The sequence below is a fragment of the Morus notabilis genome, unplaced genomic scaffold (genome assembly GCF_000414095.1).
Source record: "Morus notabilis unplaced genomic scaffold, ASM41409v2 Scaffold798, whole genome shotgun sequence".
Lineage (NCBI taxonomy): Eukaryota > Viridiplantae > Streptophyta > Magnoliopsida > Rosales > Moraceae > Morus > Morus notabilis.
Genome location: NW_010363737.1, coordinates 59,512 through 79,000, shown reverse-complemented (window position 1 = coordinate 79,000; position 19,489 = coordinate 59,512). Strand labels below are relative to the sequence as shown.

At 45.2% G+C, this 19,489-nt stretch overlaps 1 protein-coding gene across 1 annotated transcript in view; it reads right to left on the bottom strand.

The window, feature by feature from the left end:
• Nucleotides 1-18,200, bottom strand: part of LOC21387071 (dolichyl-diphosphooligosaccharide--protein glycosyltransferase subunit STT3B) — a 28,638-nt gene extending 10,438 nt beyond the window's left edge. The window contains exons 1-3 of the mRNA XM_024169992.1: nucleotides 17,653-18,200; nucleotides 16,626-17,229; nucleotides 15,528-16,064 (exon numbers count right to left, since the gene is read on the bottom strand). Coding sequence (XP_024025760.1) covers nucleotides 15,528-16,064; nucleotides 16,626-17,229; nucleotides 17,653-17,945 — 1,434 coding nt within the window. The 5' untranslated portion in view covers nucleotides 17,946-18,200. The remainder of the gene's footprint in view (nucleotides 1-15,527; nucleotides 16,065-16,625; nucleotides 17,230-17,652) is intronic.
• Between the last annotated feature and the right edge of the window lie 1,289 nt (nucleotides 18,201-19,489).

Below are 19,489 nucleotides of genomic sequence, written 5' to 3'. Positions count from 1 at the left end.
AGATTCCTGCTGGAAGCTTCATGGGAAACCACCTAATTGGCAGCCAAATTGGAAGAAGAAACAGGAGGGAAGCAGGACGTTTAACACCGTGACTGAGACTACTCCAGAGCAACCATCTACCTCGGTACAGCCTCCATTCACCAAGGAACAAATTGAGCATCTTCTAAAACTCTTTAAGTCTCCACAAATTTCTAATCCTCCTTCTACCTCCTATGCTCACCAAGGTAAACAAGCTCCTTCTGCCCTCACTTCCTCAAAAATTTCTGGCCCATGGATCATAGATTCTGGCGCCACAGATCATATGACCAGTTGTTCCCATTTATTTTCCACTTACAGCCCTTGTGCAGGAAATAAAAAAATCCAAGTGGCTGATGGCTCGTTTTCAGCCATAGCAGGGACCGGTTCCATCAAAATTTCTGCATGTTTAACACTAAAAGATGTGTTACATGTTCCAAAATTGTCATGCAATTTACTGTCAGTCAGTAAATTAACTCTTGACCAAAAATGTCATGCTAATTTCTTTCCATCTTACTGTGAATTTCAGGACATGGCCTCGGGGAAGATGATTGGCAATGCTAAACTAAGTGGTGGACTCTACTACTTTGACGATGGATCACTTCCTAAAGATTATGCTTCCAATACTTGCTTAGGTGTTATTTCTAGTTCTAGTAAGAATGACATTATGCTTTGGCATTTTAGACTTGGTCATCCAAATTTTTATTATTTAAAACGTTTGTTTCCTAGGTTATTCTCAAATAAAGATCCATCTCTTTTTCAATGCGAAATTTGTGCTTTAGCAAAAATGCATCGATCTCCATATATCCCTCGTCCATATGTTCCATCCCAACCTTTTTCTCTTATGCATAGTGATATATGGGGACCTTCAAGAATATCAACTCCTTCGGGAAAACGATGGTTTGTTACATTTATAGATGATCACACAAGAATGACTTAGGTTTACTTGATGACACAAAAATCCGAGGTGGAGCACATCTTTAAAACATTTTATAACATGATTTACACTCAATTTGAAACAAAAATCAAAGTTTTAAGAAGTGACAATGGTCGTGAATATTTCACAAAACTTTTGAGTGATTTTTTCTCACAAAATGGCATTTTTCAGCAAAGCTCTTGTGTTGACACGCCTCAACAAAATGGCATTGCCGAAAGGAAGAATAAGCACCTATTAGAAGTGGCTCGGGCATTGTTATTTACACATAAAGTACCAAAAACTTTCTGGGGAGACGCTGTTTTAACAGCAACCTTTTTGATAAATAGAATGCCTTCAAAAGTTTTGAAGTTTGCCACTCCTATAAGTGAATTTTCCAAAATTTTTCCCCAAACAAAAATTCAATCAACTCTGCCATTGAAAACGTTTGGGTGCACTGTTTATATCCACAATAAAGATGTCAACATAGGAAAACTTGATCCTAGAGGAACTAGGTGTGTCTTCTTAGGCTACTCACCAAGTAAAAAAGGATATAAGGGCTATGATCCAAAAAAAAGGAAATATTTTGTCACCTTTGATGTGCAATTTTTTGAAAAACAATCGTTTTTTCAGCCTCATCTTCAAGGGGAGCACACACAGGCAGATTCGGCTTTAGGGGGAGATGAAAAAATAGTCTTTGACTTTCATGTTCAAGGTGAATCTCTGTTTAGAAATTTCTCCTCAGAATTTGCCCTCCAAAATTCGGATTTTCTGCAAAACCTAAATAATTCCGAAAATTCTGAAGAGAATGATCAAGAGAATAACCCTACAGATGTTTTAAATAATGAAAATTTGACTCCTTCTAGTGTTAGTCAAATTAGAACAAGAAATAACACTGAAAACAGGTTTGGGATAGTTTTCTCAAGAAGAGAACCAAAGTCAAGTGGATTGACCAATGACTTACAGCATGGTCAAGAATCAACCTCGATACCAAGTCCAGAAGTTCCAGGTTTGAATCCAATCCCTGAAAATTTCTCAAATGAGCTTGATGTAACTATTGCACTAAGAAAAGGAACTAGAGAATGCACTAGGCGTCCTCTATATCCCATGTCTCATTTTGTTTCTTATAAAAAGCTATCTCCTTGTTTCCGTGCCTTTGTTACTCAACTCTCACACGTGGAAATTCCGAAGAGTATTAGAGATGCATTTCAGGTACCCGAATGGAAAGAGGCTGTTTTAGAGGAAATGAGGGCTCTGGAGAAGAATCAGACATGGGAGGTTATAAATTTGCCAAGGGAGAAGAAAACTGTGGGGTGCAAATGGGTATTCACGGTCAAGTTCAAATCTGATGGATCACTAGAAAGGTATAAAGCACGTCTAGTAGCCAAAGGTTTCACTCAAACCTATGGCATAGACTACTCTGAGACGTTTGCACCAGTAGCTAAATTAAATACTGTACGGGTTCTCTCAATCGCGGTAAACTTGGATTGGGAGTTACGACAGTTAGATGTCAAGAATGCCTTCTTAAATGGAGATTTAGAAGAAGAGGTTTTTATGGATCCTCCACCCGGTTTTGAAGAAAAGTTTGGTTCAAAGGTGTGCAGACTGAGGAAATCTCTCTATGGGCTAAAACAATCACCACGAGCATGGTTTGAGAAATTCACAAGCTCGGTAAAAAGACAAGGTTATTCTCAAGCCCAGGCAGATCACCCTAGAAACGGCCCGATTAAAAAGGTGTATGGCAGATGAATTTGAGATCAGAGACCTCGGGAACCTAAAATATTTCTTAGGTATGGAGATAGCAAGATCTAAAGAAGGAATAATGGTCAGCCAAAGGAAGTATGTACTCGATCTTCTCGAAGATACTGGAATGAGTGGGTGCAAACCAATTGATACTCCTATTGATCCCAATGTAAAACTCGGAATGAGTGAGGAGGACAGGGTTGATACTACGAGATATCAGAAGTTGGTTGGAAGGCTGATTTACTTATCACACACTAGACCAGACATAGCCTTTGCCGTGAGCATGATAAGCCAGTTTATGCATTCTCCTCAGAAAGCTCATATGGAAGCTGCCTATCGAATCCTTAGATATCTCAAGGGTTCTCCGGGAAAAGGATTAATGTTCAGGAAGAATGACAACCGAACAATTGAAGCCTATACAGACGCTGATTGGGCTGGATCCGTGACTGATAGGAGGTCTACAACTGGATACTGTTGCTTTGTGTGGGGAAACCTAGTTACATGGAGAAGCAAAAAGCAAAGTGTTGTTGCCCGTAGCAGTGCAGAGGCAGAATTTCGAGCAATGGCTAATGGGCTATGTGAATTAATTTGGCTGCAGCGGGCTATAGGAGACCTTCAACTAACAAGAGAAGCTCCAATGAAGCTTTACTGTGACAACAAGGCTGCCATTAGCATTGCTAATAACCCGGTTCAACACGATCGCACCAAACATGTGAAGATAGATTGGCATTTCATCAAAGAGAAGCTGGAATCCAGAACAGTGTGTTTACCCTTCCTACCAACATCTCAACAGATAGCTGACATTTTAACCAAGGGATTGTTTAGACCAGGGTTTGATTCTTGTATTAGCAAGTTGGGTTTAAAAGACATCTATGACCCAACTTGAGGGGGAGTATTGAATTATGTACATTAATTAATTAATTAATTAGGAGATATTGTTTAAATTAGGAGATATCGCATATCTCTCCATATCGCATATCTCTCCTAGTTTAGGGGGCAGTTCCTATTTCTTAGGAAAGATTCTAGGAATATCTTGAGGATAGCTTCTCTATCCTATTAGGGTTAGTTTCCCGGATTCACTAAGCCAAGGGAACTAGGTCCTTTTGTATCCTATTTATACTCCGGTTTTGCACCAATTAAATCAAGAAAGGATTTATATTTTTCTCCTCAGAAACTTACAGTTCTCATTCTTCACATGTCAAAAAAGGAAATTCAACATTTAATACTATTTTAGATTCTCATAATCTCGGTCACCTTCAGTCCAACTATGTAAGACAACACATTTAGTACATATCGATGTAGATTCTGTTAGGTCTCCTCCCATTAAGTTTGTGTATGCGAGAAGGAGGAAGGATGACAAGCAAGGGCAGGGCAGTAATTGTTGTGAGAATTAGTCTTGGGAAGGCAATTCGGTTAGGATTTTGTGTCTCGGGATTAGGGAAGGGGAGGGGAATATGTGTCGTTTAGTAGTAGTGGCTGGTTAGGGGTACAGGGGATAAATAGCTGAGGGTTAGTGTAGAAGGCATCGTGAATTTTGGTTGTAACAGAATCAAACTTGGAGGCTAGAGGGTCCTCGAATTCTCCTCACTATCTGTAATTTCTTTTCATGTAATTTCCTTTCGTTTATTCCAATTAATGAGAAAGTAGACCATAAGAGGCATTTCTTTCGTTCCAAACCTCGTTCTCATTACGTTCATAGCTAGATTTATCAGTAGAGTTCCTAGGATCCTAACAATTTGGTATCAGAGTTTCTACGATCCATGGCAAACCAGCAAGATCGTTTGGGACAAGTGGAGAGGAGACTGAATAGCTTCCAGTATACGTTGCAGACCTTCGAAACCTTGGTGGACCCAGTGCCAAAATTGCAGGAAGACGTGGCGACGGTGGGATTGTGGCTTGGCGAGGTACAGGGGGTGGTCGCCGCGATGGAAGCCAAGGTGGACGGAATTCAAGGCGCGATCCACCGACTCGAGGAGCTCATGATCAAACAAGATTGTCCCCAACGCTCACCTCCAAGAAGGCTCAGGGAGGATCACTCGCCCCCTGGTGGTATCCAAGATGACCAAACTCCACCCCGGCACGAACCTGGCCGTCCGGTGCGTGCAGATCCAAGTCCTCCACGAAGAAATCCGGCGAGGGGGAGGGATGGCCACCACCGCTATCGATCTCCAGAAAGACCCCGTGCGCGAACCGAGCATCGAGGTAAGAAACTTGAACTCCCGCTATTTCATGGAGATGATCCTCACGGGTGGATCTTCCGAGCTAAACGGTACTTCACCATCAACGACATCGACGAAGGAGAAAAGGTGATGGCGGTGTCGATCTGCATGGAAGGAAGGGCTTTGGGTTGGTATCAATGGCTGGACGCTCAAGAGCCATTTAGGGGCTGGGGAGACCTCAAGGAAGCGATCCTCCATCGTTTCGGCCGTTCTAGGGAGGGAGACCCAACAGAAAGGATGATGGCTCTCCGGCAAGGGGGGACGGTGACAGACTTCAGAGAAGAGTTTGAGTCCTTGGCGGCCACGATGAGAGGCATACCCGAGAGTGTCTTCAGAGGCGCCTTCCTGAACGGGCTGAGGGAGGATATACAGGCGGAGGTCAAGATGCACAGGCCCATGAACTTGAACGAGGCCATGGATCTGGCCCAACAAGCTGAAGACCGTTTGGATGCGGTGGATCGGATCCGCAAATCTCGGGCGGGTCAAAATAACCGAGTAGAGTGGGGCGGCAAAGTTGGGTTTAGCAACCCAAACCCGACTCCACGCCTAATATTACCATAGATAGAAACGAGAGCTTCCTTCAATCCCAAACTCCCAGAGACCTAGGGCTCCCTAATCGGAATCGCGAGATCCCACCTGCTCCGGGTTTGGTGATGGGTGGCGGATCCAATTACAGGCGACTATCGTATGACGAGGTCCAACAACGGCGAGCTCGCGGGTTATGCTTCAAATGTGACGAGAAATTCAGCCCCGGTCACAGATGTAGGAATCGGCAATTGCAAGTTCTCCTGGCAGTGGGCGAGGACGGGGGAAGTGAAGAAGAAGGCCAAGAGATCGCGGAGGAGCAGGCCCAAGTCATCGGAGATTCGCCAGAGGAGGCTCTAGGGCTCCCTCTTAACTCCCTCAAAGGTATGGCGACGGCAAAAACCATGAAACTCAAAGGGACTCTGGGGGAATGCGAGGTGACACTCTTGGTCGATAGTGGGGCTTCCCACAGTTTCATATCCGCTGATTTGGTGAACAGTTTGGCCATTCCCACGGATCTGTCCGTTCGACACAAGATAGAGGTAGGAAATGGGATGAGTTTCCGGCAGAGCGGTGTATGCCGAGGGGTCACTTGGTAATCGAAGACTTTTTCCCGTTTGAATTGGGTAGTGCCGATTTGGTGTTGGGCATTTCATGGTTAAAAACCTTAGGGGAAGTCCGTGCGGACTGGGATAAGTTTACCATGCGTTTCCAGCAGGGCTCAAAGTGGATTTGTTGGACAGGGGATCCTTCCTCGTGTTATTCGCCGGTTAGCCTGCGTTCCCTGTCACGAATATGGAACCATTCTGGAGTTGGAGTGCTCCTAGAAATCCGAACAACACAGGACGGAGCCATTGAGGGAGATGTACAACCACTTCCGGCAGGTTGCGAGCACCTCATCCGGGAGTTCCAATTCGTATTTAGCATGCCGGAGGGGTTACCGCCACGAAGAACAAGGGAGCACTGCATCGTCCTTCGGGATGGCGTGTCACCACCCAACATCCGGCCCTATAGATACCCGCAGGTTCAGAAGGCTGAAATAGAGAGGCTGGTCGCGGATATGATGGCCTCACGCATCATTCGACCGAGCAGTAGCCCTTATGCAAGCCCGGTACTACTATTCCGCAAGAAAGACGGCAGCTGGCGCTTCTGTGTCGACTATCGAGCGCTGAACCAGTTAACAATCCCCGACAAGTTTCCAATCCCTATAATTGATGAGCTGCTTGATGAGTTACACGGGGCAAGGGTGTTTTCTAAGCTGGATTTGAAGTCGGGCTACCACCAAATCAGGGTCCGAGAAAGCGATGTGGAGAAAACGGCTTTTCGGACGCATGAGGGGCATTACGAGTTCCTCGTCATGCCCTTCGACCTTATTAATGCCCCGGCCACGTTCCAGTTGCTTATGAACTCGGTATTTCGTCTGTTTTTACGCAAATTCGTTTTAGTTTTTTTTTTACGACATTTTGGTGTACAGCAGGTCGTGGGAAGATCATTTCCTTCACTTAAGGCAGGTGTTGGAGGTGCTGCGGAGAGAGGCTTTATTTGCTAATTTCAGCAAATGCGTTTCTGGACAAGAACAGATACACTACCTAGGGCACGTACTCTCGGCTGGGGGTGTGGCCGCAGATCAGTCTAAGGTCAGCGTGATGCTGTCATGGCCTACTCCACGAAATGCTCGCGAGCTACGGGGTTTCCTCGGCCTCACGGGCTATTATAGACGCTTTGTTCGGGGGTACGGTTCTATCGCTCGGCCCCTCACTGATTTGCTCAGGAAGGGCGTTTTCAGCTAGAATTCCGCAGCTGAGGAAGCCTTCCGTCAACTCAAGGGTGCGATGACAGAGCTTCCGATCCTGGCTATGCCGGACTTTACTAAATTGTTCGTCCTCGAAACCGACGCCTCAGGCAGTGGGGTAGGCGCGGTTTTGATGTAAGAGGGCAGGCCGATTGCGTACTTTAGCAAGATGCTTTCAGCGACCTCCCGGTTGAAGTCGGTTTATGAGCGGGAACTCCTCGCAATCGTGTTGGCCGTTCAAAAGTGGAGACATTATCTCTTGGGGCGGCATTTTCTCGTTCGTGCAGATCAGAGGAGTCTTAAATTCCTCCTGGATCAACGGATTTTACCGCCTGAACAGTTGCGTTTAATAACAAAACTCCTTGGATACGATTTTGAAGTCCAGTACAAACCGGGTGCAGCAAACAAGGTCGCTGATGCCCTTTCGCGTAGGGAGGAAGCTGATAAGCCCTTACTCAGGCAAGTGTTTGTTAGGAGGAATAAAAGAGTTTAGGAAGGGACAGCTGTCTTAAGTGGCTGTGGTAGTTTGGTGTTAGTAGTTTAGTGGGAATATTAGTTTAGCTTACGGGGGGAGTTTGGGGAGCGAGGAGAGGAAATTGTATAAAAGGGGGAAGAGGAGGGAAAAGCGGTTATCGGGGCTTAAACAGAAAGTGAACAAGTCTTGGAACAATTCCAAGCAAGGGGAGGAAGCAGACTCTCGAAGTTCTGCCGATCTGTGTATAATCATTGTTTCAATATTATCCTTCGGTGATTCTTTCTCATTCTTTCGAATTGTGCAATTAGTTTCTTTAGTTCTTGATCGGATAAAACAGAGCTTATCAATTTGGTATCAGAGCCCTGTTCTAGGCGATAATGGCAGCCAGGAAAACAGAGGAGAGGTTTGAGGCGGTGGAGAGGGAGATTCACCAAGTAAAAACGTCAGTGGAAAAGGAAATTGGCGAGGTAAGGGCGGAAATAAGTCAAAGTAGAGTTGAGGCTAACCAGAATATGTCTGTTGTCGGCGGCCGCGACGGCGGATCTGCCGGCGGAGGGATCTCGATCGGGAATCGCGAGAGTCCGGGAAGACGAGAATGGAGTAAATCTGGGACTAATTCGTGAAGCCGTGGAACGCGTGGGCGAGGACGGCCGCCACCTGGAGGAAATGGCCGAAATTAGGGCTTTTGGGGAAAAGGAAAAGGGAAAACGACAGGAAATGGATGGCAGGGAAAATCACACAGGAGAGGAGAACGTACGAGCTAGGGCACGAGTTGCGAACGGAAATCGCCCCGATTTTCGTCGCTATGGCCGGGATGTAGGTCGCGATGGCCGGGATTTTGGTCGCGATGGCCAGAATGGCCGACCTAGGGCGGACGAGGTGGTCGACGGGGAGCAAAACGTCCGCGATTGGCGGCGCGGCGAAGTCCGAGCGGGAGGATCGTCTGATGATCTTCGGGATGGTCGTGGTGGACGGTACGGAGAAGGGGAAGGAGGAGTTCGTACCTTGAATGGGGCACCCAGGTTGAGAGGAGAGGGACGGGTCGCGGGGGGGCGAATCGGTGGTCACACCGGACGAGAGGGAAGAAGATATTGGGAAGAAAACGAGACTGAGGAATCCATGGAATTTTTTGGAAAATACGGGGAGCCGTGGGGAGGTGAGGATTTCTCGCCAGTGAGACGGAAACAGCTGGATTATCCACTGTTCAGTGGCCTGGATCCGGATGGCTGGTTATTTAGAATGAATCAGTTTTTTTCACTTAACAGGTTCACAGAGAGGGAGAAATTAACAACAGCTGGAATTGCACTTGAGGGAGACGCGTTATCATGGTTTCAGTGGCAGAATCAGCGTCGGCCTTTCATTACTTGGACTGATTTCAGAGTAGCTCTCCTACAGCGGTTTCGTTCTTCGCAGGAAGGAAATCTATGTGAACAATTCCTAGCGCTCAGGCAAATGGGGACAGTGGCTGAATATCGCCGGAACTTCGAGGTTTCGGCTGCTCCTTTACAGGAAATTCCAGAGGAAATCCTGGAAGGCATTTTTGTGAATGGTTTAAAGTCGGATATTCGGGCTGAACTGCGACTACTCCGGCCAGAGGGGCTTTCTGAAATCATGGACGTTGCACAGCGAATCGAAGAGAAGAACCTGTTGCTGCGAAGAGAGAATGGGGGAACACGGAGTTGGCGTCCACAAGCAGCGGGATTCACAGCCAATCCGCCAACAGGAACTACAGTGAACCAGTTCCCAAGCAGCAGCAATAGTGCTGAGAGACCAAAAAAAGAGTTTCCATTCCGGAAACTTTCTGATTCGGAGTGGCAGGAGAAGAGGAATAGGGGACTTTGTTTTTGATGTGATGAGAAGTTCACGGTGGGACATCGCTGTAAAAAGAGAGAGTTGCGGATTATGTTGGTTAGCGAAGAGGACGAGATAGAAAATGAGGATGTGAGTCGGATGAGGCAAAGGAGGAGTCCGGGGAGTTGCTGCGAACCGAGGTGATCGAGTTGTCCTTGAACTCCGTGGTGGGGTTGACTACACCAAAAACCATGAAGATAAAGGGGAGTGTCGGCCAATGTGAGGTAATTGTTCTGATCGATTCCGGAGCTACACACAATTTTATCTCTCTTGCCTTAGTTTCGAAATTAAAACTGCCCATAACTCCTACAACTAGTTTTGGCATTCAAACGGGAACGGGGGAGTCGGTACAAGGGCAGGGATTGTGTAAGGAGGTGGTGTTGTCCATGCAGGATTTAACCATAATTGAGAATTTTTTGCCCCTGGAGTTGGACGGGATAGAGGTAATTCTAGGTATGCAATGGTTGGAGACTGTAGGAAGTATGAATGTGAATTGGAAATCTCAAACTATGAGATTCAAAGTGCTCGGGGAGAATGTGATGTTGAAAGGGGATGCAAGCCTCACGAGATCATTGATCTCCCTCAAGGCCATGATGCGCACCATTCGCCAAGAGGGGCAGGGCATTTATGTGGAAATGAGACAATTAGGGGTAGAGCAAGGTCACGGAAGGGAAGAGGAGGGCAGCGGATAGCTACAAGAACTGTTGCGGAAGCATGAGGCAGCCCTCAACATACCCTCCGGATTACCCCCTCATAGAGTGAGGGACCACCGGATAATCTTAGACGAGGGCAGCGGACCGATTAGTGTCCGACCATACCGTTATCCCCATTTTCAAAAAAATGAAATAGAGAGATTAGTGAAGGAGATGTTGGCGGCTGGAGTTATTCAGCCAAGTGTGAGTCCCTATTCCAGCCCGGTTTTGCTCGTCAAAGAGAAGGATGGAAGTTGGAGATTTTGTATCGATTATAGAGCGTTAAACAAGGCCACGATTCCGGATAAATTTCCAATTCCGGTGATAGAGGAGTTGTTGGATGAATTGTGTGGTGCCACCATTTTCACCAAGTTAGATTTGAAGTCGGGTTATCACCAAATCCGCATGAGTGACGAGGATGTACCTAAAACGGCTTTTCGGACTCCGGAGGGACACTATGAATTCCTAGTTATGCCGTTCGGGCTGACAAATGCACCGGCGACTTTTCAATCCTTGATGAACGAGGTACTTAAGCCGTTCTTACGCCGATTTGTTTTGGTCTTCTTTGATGATATTTTGATTTACAGTCGCTCGTGGGAGGACCATATGGAGCACTTGGACAGGGTTATGTCGATTTTACGGGCCAACCAATTGTATGTCAACAGAAAAAAATGCCTTTTTGCACAGGAACAATTGGAGTATTTGGGTCATGTGGTTTCCCGGACGGGAGTAGCCGCGGATTCCAGTAAGATACAGGCCATGTTGGATTTTCTGGCCCCACGGACCATTAAGGAGTTGCGGGGGTTCTTGGGTCTCACAGGTTACTACCGAAGGTTTGTGGCTGGGTATGGGCGAATTGCGTGGCCGTTGACGCAGCAACTTAAGAAGGATGCTTTTGCTTGGAATTCAGAGGCGGAGGAGGCGTTTCAATGCTTAAAAAAGGCTATGACTGAGATTCCGGTTTTGGCTTTGCTAGATTTCTCACAACCTTTTGTAGTGGAATCGGACGCCTCAGGGTTTGGGATAGGAGCGGTCTTGATGCAACAGCAGCGGCCCATCGCTTATTTTAGCCAAGTTCTCTCGGCGCGTGCTCGCGCCAAATCGGTCTATGAGCGGGAATTAATGGCCATTGTGCTAGCCATTCAGAAATGGCGTCCTTATTTGTTGGTAAGGCGTTTTTTGGTGTGCACCGATCAAAAAAGTTTGAAGTTCTTGTTAGAACAGCGCTTAGTGAGTATGGAGCATCAGCGGTGGCTGTGCAAATTGCTTGGCTATGATTTTGAGATACAGTACAAACCAGAGCCGGAAAACAGGGTGGCTGACGCCCTTTCAAGACAACAGGCGGGGCTGGTTTTGATGGTCATGACTACTCCAATCGATACGGAGGAGTTGCAGCGGCAGGTTAAGGCGGATCCGGAGCTCAACAAGACTATAGAGGGGCTGTTGGATGGAACGCATTCGTCGACGGGATTTACTCTTCAACGCGGGCATCTACTTTACAAAGGAAGGCTGGTCGTTCCACCGAAATCTCCGCTAATTCCGATCTTGTTGCGGGAGTTTCATAGTAGTAAAATCGGCGGCCATTCAGGGGTCTTAAAGACGTACAAACGGCTGGCTTTGGAATTTTTCTGGAGAAGAATGCGCAAGGATGTTGAGTCTTTTGTGGCTGCTTGTGCCGTTTGCTAGCAACATAAGACATCCACTTTGTCTCCGGCAGGATTGTTGCAACCTTTGCCTATACCAAACCGGGTTTGGGATGATATCTCCATGGACTTTATCGAGGGGTTACCAAGGTCGGCAGGTTATAATTCTATTTTGGTTGTCGTTGATCGCCTCAGTAAGTACGGCCATTTCATTGGCTTAAAACACCCGTTTTCTGCCACTACAGTGGCTGCTGTTTTTGTCCGTGACATTGTGCGCTTGCATGGGTTTCCACAGAGCATCATCTCCGACCGGGACAAGGTTTTTATGACCCATTTTTGGAAGGAACTTTTCAGGCTGCAGGGCACTACCTTGTGTCGCAGTACGGCGTATCATCCGCAAACGGATGGCCAGACGGAGGTCGTAAACCGATGCTTGGAGGCTTATTTACGTTGCTTTGTCTCTGGCCAACCACGACAGTGGTTTACACATCTTTCGTGGGCGGAGTATTGGTACAATACAAGTTTCCACGTGTCGGCTGCCATGACACCATTCAAGGCTCTCTATGGGCGAGATCCACCACAATTGGTGCCTTATGAGATCAGTTCTACGGCCACTTAGGAGTTGGAGAGGCAGCTATGCGATCGTGATGCCCTATTGACGGAACTGAAGGACCATTTGGGACGCGCCCAACAGTCTATGCGAGACCATGCAAATCAGAAGCGTCGTTTCGTGGAGTTTGAGGTAGGGGACATGGTTTACTTGAAGCTTCAGCCGTATCGCCACCGAGCATTGGCGAGAGTGAGGAATGAAAAGCTTGGCCCTCGCTATTATGGGCCGTTTCAGGTCTTGGCTTGAGTTGGACCAGTGGCATACCGGTTGCTCTTGCCTTCTCACGCTCGGATTCATTCCGTCTTTCATGTGTCCCGCTTGAAGAAGGCACTTGGGCCGATGGATGTACCCCAGACTTTGCCTCCAATGTTATCGGATGATTTGACGATGCAGGTGGAACCCGCTCAAGTCTTGGATACTAATTTTTCGCCTGCCACGGGGTCCTTGGAGGTTTTAATCTAGTGGCGCCACCTTCCGGACTTTGAATCTTCGTGGGAGCCGTTTGAGGTGATTCAGCGCCAGTTTCCAGCTTTCCACCTTGAGGACAAGGTGACGTTTTTAAGGGGGGGTGTAATTGATAAGCCCTTACTCAGGCAAGTGTTTGTTAGGAGGAATAAAAGAGTTTAGGAAGGGACAGCTGTCTTAAGTGGCTGTGGTAGTTTGGTGTTAGTAGTTTAGTGGAAATATTAGTTTAGCTTACGGGGGGAGTTTGGGGAGTGAGGAGAGGAAACTGTATAAAAGGGGAAAGAGGAGGGAAAAGCGGTTATCGGGGATTAAACAGAAAGTGAACAAGTCTTGGAACAATTCCAAGCAAGGGGAGGAAGCAGACTCTCGAAGTTCTGCCGATCTGTGTATAATCATTGTTTCAATATTATCCTTCGTTGATTCTTTCTCATTCTTTCGAATTGTGCAATTAGTTTCTTTAGTTCTTGACCGGATAAAACAGAGCTTATCAGAAGCCTCTCCGGTGGAGTTTGCAGCCCTGTCCATCTCTCACCAGTTTAACATGACGGACCTCCGACAGGAGCAACTCACAGACCCTGGTTGTCTTGTCATCATCCGCAACTTGAACCAGGGACGTCCAGCAAGTGAGGGTTATGATCTCCGCAATGGTTTACTGTGGTTTCGGAACAGGTTAGTGTTGCCTCCTTCTTGGATACCCCAAGTGTTACATGATTTTCACAGTTCGGTCTTAGGGGGGCACTCTGGGTTTTTACGCACCTATAAATGAATCTCGGCAAATTTTTTCTGGAAAGGCATGAAGCAAGTGATCAGGGATTACGTATCCAGTTGTGAGAAGGGTTAGCAATCCAAAACTGAAGCACTCTCGCCGGCCGGTCTTTTACAACCCCTTCCGATACCTCAGCAAATTTGGGAGGATATGGCTATGGATTTTATTGGCGGACTTCCGAAATCGAAGGGCGCGGACACGGTCTTGGTAGTAGTGGACCGCCTCTCCAAATACGCGCACTTCTGCCCCCTAGCGCACCCTTACACGGCAAAGCAGGTGGCTTCGTTATATGTTCGCGAAGTAGTCCGCTTGCACGGTTTTCCCCGCTCGATTGTTAGCGATCGCGACTCGATCTTTCATGAGTTTATTTTGGCGTGAACTATTCAAGTTGCAGGGCACTAAACTTCAGCCGAGCACTGCGTACTATCCGCAAACGGATGGCCAGTCCGAAGTAACCAACCGTTGTTTGGAGACCTATCTCCGCTGTTTTGCGAGTGACAAGCCGAGGTCTTGGCTTCTATTCCTGCCATGGGCAGAATATTGGTTCAATACCTCCTATAATGCATCCATCAAATGTTCTCCTTTTCGCGCAGTTTATGGGCGTGACCCCCCCACTCTCCATCGTTTTCAAGAGGATTCTACGGCCGTCCATGAGGTTGCCACACAGCTACAGGAGCGCAATCAGATGTTAGATGTCCTTAAAGAAAACCTCCGCTTGGCACAGCAACACATGAAACTATTTGTAGACCGACGCTGCAGGGAGGTATAGTTTGCTCCTGGCGATTTGGTTTTGCTGAGACTCCGCCCTTATTTCATGAAGTCCCTCGCTCGGAAGGTTTAACGAGAAGCTCAGTCCTCGTTTCTACGGACCATTCGCAGTTTTGGAGAAACTTGGTCCGGTTGCTTATCGCTTAGGTTTGCCGGCTACTGCCAAAATCCATCCCGTATTTCACGTATCCCAGCTTAAGCGCTTTCATGGACAGCATTTCCAGGGTCAACCACCCTCAGCAATTGTCAGCCGAGCTGGAGTTAGTTGTCACGCCGGCCACAGTGCTGGATTCACGTACTATCCTGGTTAGGGGGCGCCATGTTCAGGAAGTTCTCGTTCTTTGGGAAGGCCTACCGACGTGGGATACTACTTGGGAGCCTGTGTCTGTGATCAGGGAACAATTCCCAGATTTCAACCTTGAGGACAAGGTTGCACTCGAGGAAGGGAAATGTTAGGTCTCCTCCCATTAAGTTTGTGTATGCGAGAAGGAGGAAGGATGACAAGCAAGGGCAGGGCAGTAATTGTTGTGAGAATTAGTCTTGGGAAGGCAATTCGGTTAGGATTTTGTGTCTCGAGATTAGGGAAGGGGAGGGGAATATGTGTCGTTTAGTAGTAGTGGCTGGTTAGGGGTACAGGGGATAAATAGCCTGAGGGTTAGTGTAGAAGGCATCGTGAATTTTCGTTGTAACAGAATCAGACTTGGAGGCTAGAGGGTCCTCGAATTCTCCTCACTATCTGTAATTTCTTTTCATGTAATTTCCTTTCGTTTATTCCAGTTAATGAGAAAGTAGACCCTAAGAGGCATTTCTTTCGTTCCAAACCTCGTTCTCATTACGTTCACAGCTAGATTTATTAGTAGAGTTCCTAGGATCCTAACAGATTCTTACGAAAAAGGTACAAGATTCCCATTTTTTTGGGGCTGGAATGTAGTAGATTCTTATGTATTTAACAAGTATAACCCAAGAATAAGTCTGTTGTAACAATTAGTGCACTAATGAAAATAAAAGCATACGCATAGATCAACACATGTTAAAGGGTATAGATCATACCTTAGAAGAGCCCTTCACACTACCAGTTCCTTTGCTAGAACTAGCTTGGGAAACCTTGTTACTTGCCCTCACTAACTGAGTCAAATTCTTTATTGTTGCAGACACAGCAATGGCACTAATAAGACAAACAGCCGGTGTAGCGACAAGAATTAACCGGACCATGACACCAGCAAAATACATGCTCGTCAGGCCATACATCACTATAAATATCGTGGCATCCGACAACCGCTTGAAACAGAAATAAAGACCTGCTGGGAAAAGGAAGAGAAGTACGTGGAAGTCAAACATGAAAGAGGACCAAGCTGTTGGTTGATGCTCAGAGACTGACGCAATAATCGGAATGTGATCCTTTGCATACGTCGGATCAAGCAAAGAATAAAATCTTCCTGTCCATGGAGAGATATACCCAGAGGCCATTCCAACACCCAAAGCAACAGCGCCAACACCAACAGCGGAGGTAACAGTTACCCTCAAAAAGGCTTGAAACAGTTTTGTGTCACTTAACAGGTGCTTGACCCAGTCTAAAAAGTTAAAAACCTGAACAAATCATCGCAAGTTAGCGGAATAAAAAAGAATTAATATTGAATCTTTAGTATAAGCTAAAATGAATACACAGTAATAAAGATTTTGTGCAATCTGTGTTAACGTATTACTAGTAAGTACGTGATGCATACTTGAAAGGAAGATGAAATAAATAGAAAAAAAATTTACATCGGCTTAAAGGTTCAAAAACACTCCCATATTGGAGATGGAAGAAAGAATAAACACCACTTGAAGAGTTATGAAACAAACTAAATAAGACGCCCAACAAGCATTAAGTAGAATTTTTCAGGAAATCCTAATAAACAAGTAACAATATAATCTCAAAAGTACTAAAACCCCACTTTTTTCGTTTTTCCAAAGTTCTTGTATCGTTTAGTACATAAATATATATTTTTTAGCACAAGGGTTTCTAACATGCTTGAAAGCGACAAAATTGAAGATATAACCAGAAATGTCGTTAAGATTAAGCCGGGTTGGATTAACATGTTCAATGGTTTAAGAGGGAATATAGCTTAGTCATACAAAAACTAATTCAGAATAAGAAAATAATGAAACCTGAAGCAAGAAGAAGACACCCATGGCAGCCATATGCTCCCCAGACTGCACATGTTGGAAACCCACGAATCGTATCTGCATAGCTAGTAACATACCCAACACGTACATGCAATTATAAGCGACATACAACCTCATCGAATATCTTCCCGTTACCAAAAGCACCAACACGTAAAGCGGAATCAAATTTATTATAAACACATAACCACCCCATGCGGAGACCATGTAAAAGTAGCCAAAAGCCGAGGCAAGAGCCCAAGCAAGAGACCCTGTATTCACAGCCTTCACAAACAAGTAGAAAGTGAGGAGCAGAGCGAATATCGCCACACCCTCATTGTCATACGACCCCGCCACCGAGCGTGAGATATAACCGGGGCAGATTGCGATCAATGCAGCAGCAACAAGTCCGGCACCAGAGTCCCAAATCTCTTTACCAAAGAAGTACGCCACCAAGGTCGTATTGGACGCGAAGAATGGTGCCGTCAGAACACATACCTCGCGTATGTGGACAGCGAAGCGCAGGAATCGCAGGCCCCAATAGATGATGGCCGCAGTGACCATGAGGCCCGGGTAGAGTGTTCCGCCGATGATCCGACCGAGAGGGTACCTATAATCAGTATTATAACCGGAAAACATTTAATGATAATTTTGGTATCCCATACAAAATTTATGCTCTTCCGGTTCCCAAAATGGATAATAAGAAAGCCATTTAATAACAATAATAATAATACTGACCCTTTACCAAATACCAAAGTTTCCAGTTAAAATCCAATATATTGTAAATCAATGATACATAATTATAAAATTCAAGAATAAACCCAACACTTTGGGCATTTTGAATTGGTAACCTTAAGTTTCTTCTAGCACGTCGAATTATAAACATAAATGAACAATATGAACGGAACATGTAAAAAAAGGGATAAAATATGGACGCTTTACAAAAGAAAGATTCAAAACGTTTACTCATGAAATCCCTCCATAAACATATAATTGAAAAAAAAAAAATCAAATCAAAGGATAAATATCGTACCAGCTCTCGGAGTCAAACCAGTTCCAGAACTCGTAGAAACCCTTCTGGGTCAAGAAGAGGGTCGTACGGTAGTTAAAGTAGGGATCGAACTCGTGGATCATGGACTCATAGCGGAGAACGCTGAAGAGACGAGTGATGAAAGCCAAGACGTACACCAGAAATAGGATGGACACGCGGATCAGAAGTTCCTGCTGCTTCGTCTTCAGCTTCAGCTTCATTTTCATCGTCTTCGTCACCAGATCCAACGGCTGCTGGTGGCCGTTTACCACCGCATCGGGCTTTGTGCCGGCCATGAAATGCGACCGATCGATCGTTCGATTGAATGATTGATTGATGAGTTTTGGGGATCTCTTTTGTTTTTCCGTAACTTAGAATAGGAGTTTATTTTCCATGAATTCTAAAACCATAAACCAATATTATGTGAGGAAGTAGTATAGACTATAATACTAATCTTAAGAGTAGAGTAGAGGAAGAAGGAAGCGAGTAGCAAACGTATATCATTTATCCCCAAATGTCGATGTCAAATTGTCAATCTTACCAATTTTCCATTACCAACCCCATTCACAAGGAAGAGGAGTCCTATCCCAAAAACATCCCCTGTTTTGTCTAAATACACTTTTGACCCCATTATTATTATTATTATTATTATTATTAGGCGAATCAAATGTACTAAAATCACACAAAATACCCTAAAGAAAAAAAATTTCAACAAAATGGCCCTTCATTTTTTGGAAATAAAATTACCTTTTTTAGTCAATACTAAGCGTTATTTTAAATATGATTTAACTAAAATAATGAATAAAAAATTAAAGTGTTTAATTAAAATAACCCAATATAGAAGTTACCTGATTAAAATAGTAATGTAGTAGCTTTCCTATATTAAATAAAATCAAAAACAATAATTCAACCAATTTATTTTGAATTTATTTAACAATTAATTCAATCAATAAATTACTCATGAATTCATTACTTATCTCACTTTTGACTTAAAACATTTAGCGAAAATAACATAAGTTATCGATATGCAGAAAATATGTCGTATTGTTACAAGAAAGTATATGAGCTAGCAAATGAACCCGATGGACATATATAGATTAAGCTCCTATAATCACAAAAATACTTATTCACAAATAAGTTCATCACATGAATATAATCTCTAGTGTTATTCCACTACAATATATATTATACTACAAAATACATTCATTCTATAAACTCTAGTTCATCACATGTATTTTATTCTTTGTGTTTAGGGTTTTGAGTTTGGGGTCTACAGTTTTGGGGATTTGGGATTTTGGGATTGGGGTTTTGAGGTTTGGGGTTTTACGTTTTTAGGGTTTTAGGTTTGGGGGTCTTCGGGTTTGGGGTTCGGTGTTTGGGATTTGGGGGTTTAGGGTTTCAAGGTTTTAGGGTTTGGGGGTCAGGCATTTGGGGGTTCGAGGTTTAGAGGCTCGGGGTTTAGGGTTTAGGGTTCAGAGGCTTGGGGTTCGGGGTCTCGTTCGGTTTATGGTTTAGGGTTTAGGTTAGGGTTTGCATTTGGGTTAGGGGTCTGGCGTTTTTGGTTTAGGGTTTAGGGTTTAGGGTTTGGGGTTTAGGGCTTAGGGTTTAGGGTTTAGGGTTTAGGGTTTGGGGTATAGGGTTTGGGGTATAGGGGTTAGGGTTTAAGGTTTTGGGTTTGGGGTTTAGGGTTTAGGGTTTGGGGTATAGGGTTTAGGGTTTAGGGTTTAGGGTTTTGGGTTTGGGGTATAGGGTTTAGGGGTTAGGGTTTAGGGTTTGGGGTTTGGGGTTTGGGGTTTGGGGTTTGGGGTTTGGGGTTTGGGGTTTGGGGTTTGGGGTTTGG